Source organism: Oryza sativa, chromosome 1 (genome assembly GCF_034140825.1).
Source record: "Oryza sativa Japonica Group chromosome 1, ASM3414082v1".
Classification (NCBI taxonomy): domain Eukaryota; kingdom Viridiplantae; phylum Streptophyta; class Magnoliopsida; order Poales; family Poaceae; genus Oryza; species Oryza sativa.
This window is the reverse complement of record NC_089035.1, coordinates 37,153,287-37,163,054: the sequence shown is the minus strand read 5'-3', so window position 1 is coordinate 37,163,054 and position 9,768 is coordinate 37,153,287. Positions and strand designations below refer to the sequence as shown.

Below are 9,768 nucleotides of genomic sequence, written 5' to 3'. Positions count from 1 at the left end.
ATGGAACGGTTTTGGGGCAAAAATCCTTCTTTTCCCCAAGGAGAGGGAGAGTTTTGCACATAATAAGCCTTCCTCTCCGAACGAACATCAACATGAGAGGGATTGAAACTGACACAAGATATCCAGTTTGCATCAGGTTTGATGAGGATGGAGGGCATTTGTGTTCCTTAAATGTAAGGTTGTCAGGAAATGCTGGCGAATTTTGAATATGGAGCAAATTCGGTTGGATCTCCTTGAAAATGGGGAGTTTTGAACCAACAGTTCAAGAGAACAAACTGAAAAGATAAAGGTACAAGAACATATGAAAGTGGAACTATCCACCGCAGTTGTTTCGCCTACATCGTTAGTCCTTATCAGACGCTGTATATCGAAGAGAACCTTGTAGTGCTCTGTACACATATCAACAGACAATAGCAACTATCAACAGGCGACAATCACCCAGTCGTCATTATTACTTCGAGGATCAGGATCAGTAAATCAACTTGTTGATAAATAGTCCCCAAAATAGACGCTCGTGGATAGCGAGATGACGAGAGATTTGACACCGTGACGAACAGATGATTCCAAATGTTCACTGTCATATCCTGTTGTGTCGCCCAACTCTGTCAAAGAATATTCAGGTGTGATCAGTTGAACTAACTCAGATTTTTAGTTGTGTCAAAAAAAAAAGAACTTAGATTTTAGTAGGCTGCGAGGGCCCAAAGCAAAACAAATACTATGACTGCTTAATGATGGGCCTAAAGCCATCAGTGGTCATGGCCCAAATATGGATTCATGCAGCACAAACGGGCTTTAGAAGCGAATAGTCCTGACATAGCCTCCTCACCACTGGGCCAGAAAATCAGAGACTCGAGCACAACGCCCGACCTTCCCGGAGGCGGACCTATCCATATCGGAAAGCATGCGTGCATCCACTCGAATAACGTAAGGCTAGATTGCACTCCAAGTTTTTATCGTGTGACTTGGGCCCCGGACCAGCCTGCCGGGCTGCCGGCCGCCGGCGGCGGGCGACGGAAGGAATAATCAGCTTCGGGCACATAGGGTGCGGTGCGGATGCGTGCATGCACGTATCCACTGAACCGAGCCGCAGCCGCGCGCGCAGTGGGCCGTCACTCCATCGATCGCGTGGCCTACCGGCAGCACGACCCGGCGGCACATGCAATAGGATGAGGAGAAGATTGCTCGCAAACCAGGATCATCCGATGAAGTGATTAGCCCCGGACCAAATCAGATCAAAGAGGATTGCTGACGCGAGCATGTAGTAGTGTAGTACTACTCCTCTGTTGACTATAGCATCGGGTGATCGATGGAACACCGTATCTGATTCTGCTGCACTATGCTGATCAGCTGATGCGGTCCACACGTTGGCACGTTGCTGTATATTCTGGGAAGCATGGCGTGTTCTACGCCAACACGACGACAAGTGGCTGACTTTGTGTAGTACTCCCTACGCATTTCAACGGATGACACCATTGATTTTTTTTATCCACCTTCGACCATTCATCTTATTCAAAACTTTTGTATAAATATAAAAACATTTATGTCATGCTTAAAAAATATTTAATGATAAATCAAGTCACGATAAAATAAATGATAATAATGTATATTTTTTTAAATAAAACAAATGATTGGTAAAAAGTCAACGACGTCTAAATTATGTATGCAACACAGCAGCCAAGGAGACACAAGAGAGTCAAATAAAGCTTTGGCATCCGCCACCAGGACTTCTCTAAACTGGTGACAGGTGGGAAATCAAGATACTCCCTCCGGGTTGATAATACTTGTCGTTTTGGACAGGGGCACAGTCTTCAAAAAGTAACTTTGACAACTATTTTCTATTATAATATATATAAAAATATCAACAAACATATGATTTTATTGAAGTACTTTTAAAGATTAATCTACAAATATGGTTTTCATATTTTTAAGATAATTATTTTAGAAATTATTTGTAATCAAAGATTTTAAAGTTTGACTTTACCCTTGTCTAAAACGACTAATATTATCAGCTCGGATGGAGTATATAATTACCTATGAAAATACTTCCTCCATAAAAAAAAACTCAACCTTCTAAAGCATTCGCTTACAATTAGAGGAGGGCCGCCAAGGCTAGAGAAGATAAGATAATTGGACACAGGTTAATTCCAGCACCAAATCTATCAGGCCTGTAAGCTCCTATCGCAGGGCTGGACCATGGTCCCAACTCCCAAACGAAAGAAACAGAAAGGCTCACGAATTAAAAACCGGATTGTCTCACTAGATTCTGGTTGTGTGCATTGCTGACCTGTTGTCAATACCGGTCCCCTCGCAGTGAGAAACTACCAACACCAATAATCCATCGCTCCGTGCATCCTGGCCTCCTGGGGAAAGAGCCGATGGCCCAAGGTGATGGACAAATTTAAATGCAAGTCCGACAGAAAACAGCTGGTGCAACTGTACTCTCGTACTCGTACACATGCACATACTCCTACCTAGGAGCCACCTTTTCCGCTTTGTCTACGTTCAGGCGCTCGTCTCGGCTCTCTTGGCGGGCAGCCTCAAACGCTCCAAAGTTTTTTCACGTGGTTAACAAAATAACGCTCCAAGCTAGTATTTGACTTTGTGAGCAATGAAAAATGAAAAAGACTTGGTAGGTAAGCACAAAGGCTCCATTTGTGTTCCGCAGACGTAATTCGGCTTTTGTTAATTGCCATGGTAGTCAGTCTGCCAGGCCTCCAGCAATCAGCCATGAGAGCGTGACATAAGCGCAGAACATAATCAAGTTTAAATATAACCGATTACAGTTGACTAAACACATTGGAGAGAATTCTTCTATTCCCGCCTCTGCCATTTCAACTTTCTTCACAATCACAAATATTCCAGGTCCGGGTCTTGTCTCCCAGGCTACGGATAGTACCGCCAAAACATTTTGAATTCTCCAGTACACAGAGTGCCCCTAGGATCTCCAGTACAACTCCATCAAATACTAGCCTCGTAGCCTGTTGATTCAAAAATATGTTTTTCTACTACTTGAGTCGTACACCTGCATTACGACGCTCCGCTGCTGGATTTGATCTGGAGAACGGAGAGAGCAATCAGAGGATGCAAATGACGCAACCAGCGCGACAACGAGCCGAGACCAATCGATAGAGAGAAAGTGGCCGTGGCACCGCCCAACTGCTGGCTCTCGGCAACCTGACGGCCACATGGGCGCCGGTTGCACCAGCTCAGACGCAACGCAAAACCCAACCTTTCCACCGATCACGACAGCCTAACAATATGTGCTCGCCTAGCTAGCCTCCTCGTGCACATTCATCAGTCATGACACCAAGATCCATCCTACTAGTACTATACTGCCTACCGTACGGTGCAGCAAAGCAAGGGTACAAAGGCGCCTTCGAACAGGGGATTAGGAGGGGGATTAGTATTAGTAGTAGTATCAGCTTTGCTGTAAAGGCATCGTTAAGAAAATCCGGATTTCCCAACAAGGCGCCGGGCAAGGTTCTCTTTTAAATTTGAACAGAACCCGAGGTTTCGTTCGACGGCAAGGTGGTACAAACCGAAAACAAAAGGACTTGGCACGCCACACGAGATAATAGCTTTACAAATTGACCGGTCAGAGGCCTGCCCGGCCACGGCCACACGACACGCCGCAACAAAAGACGACAGGAAACAGCCAGCTGCCGAAACGGAATCCACCCAAAACTCTGGCCAAACGCCCGGCTTGGCAAGGTTATCTGTATCCTAATCCACACGATTATATACCGAGTGCCCGAGCCTAAACGATATTTTTCACATGATCCTATCAAATTTTAGAGAGTATATCCAGATACTGCGATCGCTATGAAACTATCAAATATTATTTAAAATAAAATAAATTGAAAATAATGGGAATAAATATACTAAGTTTACATAAAAAACAATTAAATATATTAAAATCAATATTACTAGCCACCTAGTCGGACGTTGCGCGACTTTAGATACCCATTTTAAACCCCCTATACAAGAAAACTCTTATACTGGAAATGTTATAATAGGTTGGTTTGTTTTGAATTTTGATCATTAAGCGTCATTGATGGATTACCTAAGTTGATAAGCATATGGCCTCAACTATATGTTCAAAATTTTATTACACAATTGATGTTGTAATGTACAATTCCATGTTCAATATAAACTCAAAACAATCCTATATCCCATCTATCTATTCACATGCGAAAACATATTTGTGCTGCTTGTAGCCAATATGCTCCTTCCTCCGTTTCATATTATAAAACTTTCTAGCATTGCTCACATTCATATAGATGTCAATGAATCTAAATACCTATATATGTCTAGATTCATTGACATATATATGAATGTGGGCAATGCTAGAAAGTCTTGTAGTATGAGACGGGGGGAGTACTGTTTAAGTAAATATAACAATGACTATAAATCATCTTTTACTAATTCAGGAAAATAATAATAGGAAAATATTACTTTAACACTTATTCCTTTAGCTAGGAAGTTCTTCAAACCGCCTCCATCCTGTACCAGTGTTATATCAAGTTCATATTATATTATACTACCTCTGTCCCAAAATAAGTGCAGTCGTGGATATCCGTGCCCAACGTTTGACCGTCCGTCTTATTTAAAAAATTTGAAAATATTTAGTCACACATAAAGTACTATTCATGTTTTATCATCTAATAGCAATAAAAATACTAATCATAAAAAATTTTCAAATAAGACGAATGGTCAAACGTTAAACGTGAATAGTGCAAAACAGCACTTATTTTGGGACGGAGAGAGTATATGCATAGCACAGAGCTCATCATCTTCCCTTTTGAAGGAGATAAAGCCGAAAGTAGTTAAGATTTAGAACATTAATATGTCACATATAATCTGAGATGAATTGGATTATACTTGACTTCTATTAGGACTGTCCTTAAGACACCCATCAAGGAAAAAAACATTTTTTATATAATGATTAAAAACCCATATTGTGAATGAAGCATTTAACTATACACATTCCAACTATTTAGAAAGGCGGAGTATTTATGCTTAGAAATTCTGAAGGTTGGCATGCAGGTCATGTAGTCATCAGATAGAATTCAGTGACAGGGGAAACAACCATTTTTAATCAGCATATTGCAGCCATGGTACCATCAGAGTATTTTGACTGATGTTTGAGATTACTGCTGATATGAAACCAAATGAACCTAGCTAAAAATTAACTGTTTTAATCTGAACAACTTCAAAATTTGTTGCAACTGCAATGACAAAATTACATGATATTTTATCTGAGCTTTCCTTGGTTATATTATGAGTATCATGAGACATCCAATAGGTGTGGTTAAACATATGAACAATTTGAGCAAGCTAGCTGTGAGGAAATGTAAAAGAAAATGCAGAGACAATGATTTGGTACCGTAGCTAATGTTTGCCTGATTTCAGAATATATGTATGGATTGAAAAGCTACTGAATCAATTGCAAATAAAATCACATATCTGGTTATTTCGGAAGAGGATCTTTGACAGCTCTCGTCATTGATGGAGACAAAGAATCAACGAACCAGCGTACCTCAGCTTCTAGCTTCTTGGGTCCAGTTATATCAAGGAATCAAGATCGTGGAATTCACTCAACTTTTTGGCAATCAACAGGAACATCTCTAGTTTGCTATATGCCCTAGAGCTCACCGGCGAGGCGGTGCGTCTCCTCGGAGATGTGGTAGAAGCCGGCGCCCCATTTCATGGCGGCGAGCGGGCCGGGCGGCCTCCTGCCGCAGCGGGATTCGGTGGCTAGACCGATCTGTGGGTGGAGGACGGGGACGAGGTAGTGGAGACAGAGGCGGCATTGGTAGAGGGGAAGAGGAGGAGGAAGTGGTGGCAGGCAGAGGCGGATGAGGAACTTGCGCCAACGACGTGGATATGGAGGGGGCGAGTGGGCGCGGTGGAGGAGGAGGGTGGAAGTGGAGGTGGAGGAGGCGACGGCAATGGGGAGGCGGCGATGGAAGCGAGGAGATGGGCAGGCGGCGGAGGCAGCGGTGGATAATTTTTTTTCTTTTTCTTTTTCGGACCTTTTCACCTGCTCGGTGATTTTTCTTTTTTATACGGCACGACGGCTTCTCCTATTCGCGACGCCTCGGCTGGACCATGGACCGTTGGCCACTGGAGCATTCTACCATGGTCCAGATTTTTTTTTTCACTCAACTTTACTACTTCACATCTGATGGCTGGTGTTGAATTCATTGTGCATCCAACGGTCATTATTAAATTGATAACGTGGCGCAATGAGGTGACGAAACACTTTACTTTTTTCACTACTTTAGATATGCTCTAATTCATGACATATTACTCTGATCCTACAGTAATATAATAATATAAATTTTAAATAAGATGAACAATCAATAATATGATAATATAAATTTTAAATAAAACGAAAGTACATAAGTACATAGAAACCCATTGTTACGTTTAAAATGTGACAGATGTACCTTAACTTTGTGGCTTGGTGCTGTGACGGGGGACCCAAGGGGAAATTCACAACACAAGCCGTGATCTCGTGATGCTGTGTTATTAATCTCGCAACCAATTTGGCAAGAATTATCGGAGTTGCGAGTTCGCAAGTTGCAGCACAAGCGTCGCCGTCGGTAGGTAATGACAGGAAGCTGAAGATGCAAGATCCCGGGCCCCAACCAGGGCAGATTCTTCGGTGGCAGATGACCAGTTGATTATGATTGGAACTAAAAATAGACCAAAGAAATAAGACACCACCATGTTAAGCAACTAGGACGTCATATGTTAGACTTGTCAAGATACATCGAACAGGTTGAGTACCACAACCACCCGTTTTACCTCTGTACTTCCTACTACTCCACATCCATCCAACTACAGAAACTGTCGCCCAACCCAAATCAGAATCCCATATACATAGCCAGAGCAATATGCTATGCACCAAAAAAAAAAAAAAGTGGAAGGGGAAGCACTGATGCACAATTACACGAATAAACTGTATACTCATGTGAGTTCCTGACTCTTGAAGCAACATATTTCAAAAAGATGCAAGAGAGACTGATGAGACAAAGGCAACACAGCAAACGCAGTGTTAAAGGAAATCTGAAGCTCTTATTATTTCTTTCTTACAACTTTTCAAACATCTGATGATTTCTTCCAATCATCATACGACTAGAGCTAACTGGCATAGAGCTAACTAGCATAGTACTCCCTCCGTCCCACAATATAAGAGATTTTGAGAGTTTTTGCTTACAACGTTTGACCACTCGTCTTATTTAATTTTTTTTCGCAAATATAAAAAACAAAAAGTTATGCTTAAAGTACTATAGATAATAAAATAAATAATAATTTCAAAATTTTTTTAATAAAACGAGTGATCAAATATTTGCAAATGAAAACTTAAAATCTCTTATATTATGGGACGGATGGAGTTCCATTCAATTCTCCAAAAGAACACTTATTATTGGATATATCACCGTCAATACCCTGAACAACCTACGGAAGCCATGTATTTCTCATCTGTTGATCTGCATCCATCACCCACCTTCCAAAATAACCAATATATCACCATACAAAAGAACACCTAACACTGATGCTACTGCCAATGCCATTCCTAATTCTAGCCTAACACCTACCTAGCACTAATAATAGTAGCAGTAATAATTCTTAAATATGATCCATTAAACTGGGATTAGAACAGACGAACGAAGCAAATCTGCGCCTCAGTATGTCCATTCCTGGGGAAGATTCACCTCGCGCGCAGCGGCAAGCGTAGGCGGCGCCGCGGTGGCCGCGTGGAGGTGGTGCTGCACCCGCTTCTGGGTGGTGAGCATTGCATTGCTCCGACTGACCAGAGCGTCTGTGAGAAATGAATCAGGAAACTGTCAGGAGTACTACTCATTGGTGAACCGTAACATAAAAATTGTAGGCGTGGAGTGAACTTACCGTGGTCGAGAACGAAACCGCCGGGAAAGCAAGGACGGGCACCAAGATCGTCGACGTTGAGGTTGAGGGCCTGCACGACGCGCGCGGGCAGAAGCACGGTGGAGCAGCCTGAAGGCAAGCAGAGCCGCAGAATTTTAGCCCAAAATACGGCGCGACTCACGCAAAAAAGGGCAGGTAAAGGAAGAGGTTCGGAGGAGGTGCGCACTTGGCTTTTTCTTGGGCTCGGCGGGGGCGCCGGCCTGGCGGGGGATGAACACGCCGGTGCCCGTGCGTTCCGTTTTGCCGCCGGGAGGGCTGAGGAACACGGCGCGCATGCCGGCCGCGGACGACGCCTGCTGGTGGGCCTTCTGCAGCGGTGGCCAGCCGGAGGAGTTCAGACCAAGCGGCGCGCCGACGCCGACGCCGGCGCGGTGCGTTCCCCACGCCGCCGCTGCTGCCGCGGCGAGCTGCTGCTCCCGTTGCTGCTTCAACAGCTGCCTCTGCTTCAGGAGGTGGAACTGGAAACAGGCGGAGACGAACAGAACATCAGAACAGTCACAAAATCAAACAGAAAGGCATGGAACAGTTGATTTATGGCGAAAGAACTTACATGAGCGACTTGAACCTGGCGTTGGGTGAGCATGTTGTTGTTGGGCGCGAACTGGAAGGCACCGGCGGTCTTCTGGGCTTGCACCGGCGGAGACGGGTTTCTCGCAGGTGGGACGAAGCGGCCATGGCCGGCATGCGCATGGGGCTTCTGGGGCACCGGGATGCTGTTCATGCGCAGGCGAGCAACCTGCCCGGCAGCCTCGGAGAGAACGTCCCAAGGGTCCGTCGGCGGCTGCTCCAGCGGCGACGACGGCGGCGAGCTGAACTGCGACGCACCGCCGTTGGGGCTATCCTCCCCGGAAGCCGCCAACCCGCACAGCGTCGACTGCGGCGACCCCGCCATCACCTCCACCTGTCACAAACAAAAGAACACGATCAGATTTCGCTACAACGAAGGCGCAAACACAAAGCATGTCGAACAAGGCCAAACGAGACACCAACCAACCTTGGAACCCGTTCCCTTTCCACCCTCGCCGGCGAGGAGGTCGGCCATGCGTCGCGCGAGGCCATCCAACCCGTCCTCCTCGTCGCTCTCGCTCTTGGCCGCAACCGCCGCCTTCTCCTCCACGGTGAAGAAATCATCGTCCAAGAACTCGTCGGGGAGCCACAACTCCGCCTCGGCGGCGCCAGGGGTGCACACCTCCGCCATTTGGCCCACGAAAACACAACCCCTTCCGTCCGCGCGGCTGCTGCAAGCGTGGACGGAACACCCACTCCCCACACGAGGAGGAGGGGTAATATAGGACGGCGGTGGTGTTGGCCAGGAATTGCCGCGCGGGGAAGAAACAATAATAGGCAGCGGCACGTACAGGGCCAGGAGAGGTGATGGCTGATGGCTCCCCTCCCCGCCTCCCTCCTCCAGCACTAGTACGCTCCAACCTCCTGTCCTCCTCGTCTGTGTGAGCGATGGGGGGGACCCAGGAAGGCAAAACGCGAAGTATCAGATGATGAGATGAGATATATTATCCCCCGGAAAGCGGATGGACGGAGGAGGGGAAGCGGCGTGGGGGTGGGATGGAGGGGAGAATGTCCAAGGACGGCTGGGGATTTTATCGAGCGGCTGTGGTTACGGAGGTCAAAGCGGTCCTCATCTCTGCTTGTGTTGGGTGGCTTTATAAAGTGAGCCGGAAGGAGTGTAATTAGTGGGTCTGATTTTTATTTTTACGGATTAACCGCACAACGGCACAAGTACGGCTCAGGCATAGGCATAGCTTATCTCAGTTCCATGATAAACTTAAAGTCTGTATGTAAAACTATAATATT

The 9,768-nt window shown here is 45.6% G+C and overlaps 1 protein-coding gene and 2 long non-coding RNA genes across 4 annotated transcripts; all 3 read right to left on the bottom strand.

The window, feature by feature from the left end:
• Nucleotides 1-200: 200 nt before the first annotated feature.
• On the bottom strand, nt 201-2,400 carry LOC136353993 (uncharacterized). Its single transcript, XR_010737633.1, has 2 exons — nt 2,285-2,400; nt 201-602 (listed from the first exon to the last, which is right to left on the bottom strand). It is a non-coding gene; the product is annotated as an uncharacterized lncRNA (long non-coding RNA).
• A 313-nt stretch (nt 2,401-2,713) lies between these two features.
• LOC136353995 (uncharacterized) lies at nt 2,714-5,850 on the bottom strand. Of its 2 annotated transcripts, none has more exons than XR_010737636.1 (2): nt 5,656-5,850; nt 2,714-3,054 (listed from the first exon to the last, which is right to left on the bottom strand). It is a non-coding gene; the product is annotated as an uncharacterized lncRNA (long non-coding RNA). The 2 variants fall into 2 exon arrangements; XR_010737635.1 differs by lacking the exon at nt 2,714-3,054 and adding an exon at nt 5,253-5,554.
• Nucleotides 5,851-7,063: 1,213 nt separating this feature from the next.
• On the bottom strand, nt 7,064-9,521 carry LOC4324862 (uncharacterized). Its single transcript, XM_015767620.3, has 5 exons — nt 8,951-9,521; nt 8,507-8,857; nt 8,123-8,414; nt 7,918-8,025; nt 7,064-7,831 (listed from the first exon to the last, which is right to left on the bottom strand). The coding sequence occupies exons 1-5, from the start codon at nt 9,152-9,154 to the stop codon at nt 7,695-7,697; spliced, it is 1,092 nt and encodes a 363-aa protein (XP_015623106.1). The 5' UTR covers nt 9,155-9,521; the 3' UTR covers nt 7,064-7,694.
• Nucleotides 9,522-9,768: the final 247 nt, after the last annotated feature.

Bases quoted from the DNA above. Each gene is read 5' to 3' on its own strand.
- LOC4324862 (XM_015767620.3), bottom strand. From the start codon at position 9,154: ATGGCGGAGGTGTGCACCCCTGGCGCCGCCGAGGCGGAGTTGTGGCTC. The intron at 8,026-8,122 runs GTGCGCACCTCC...GCTTGCCTTCAG, and splicing joins CGAGCCCAAGAAAAAGCCAA to GCTGCTCCACCGTGCTTCTG. The intron at 7,832-7,917 runs GTAAGTTCACTC...CATTTCTCACAG, and splicing joins CGGTTTCGTTCTCGACCACG to ACGCTCTGGTCAGTCGGAGC.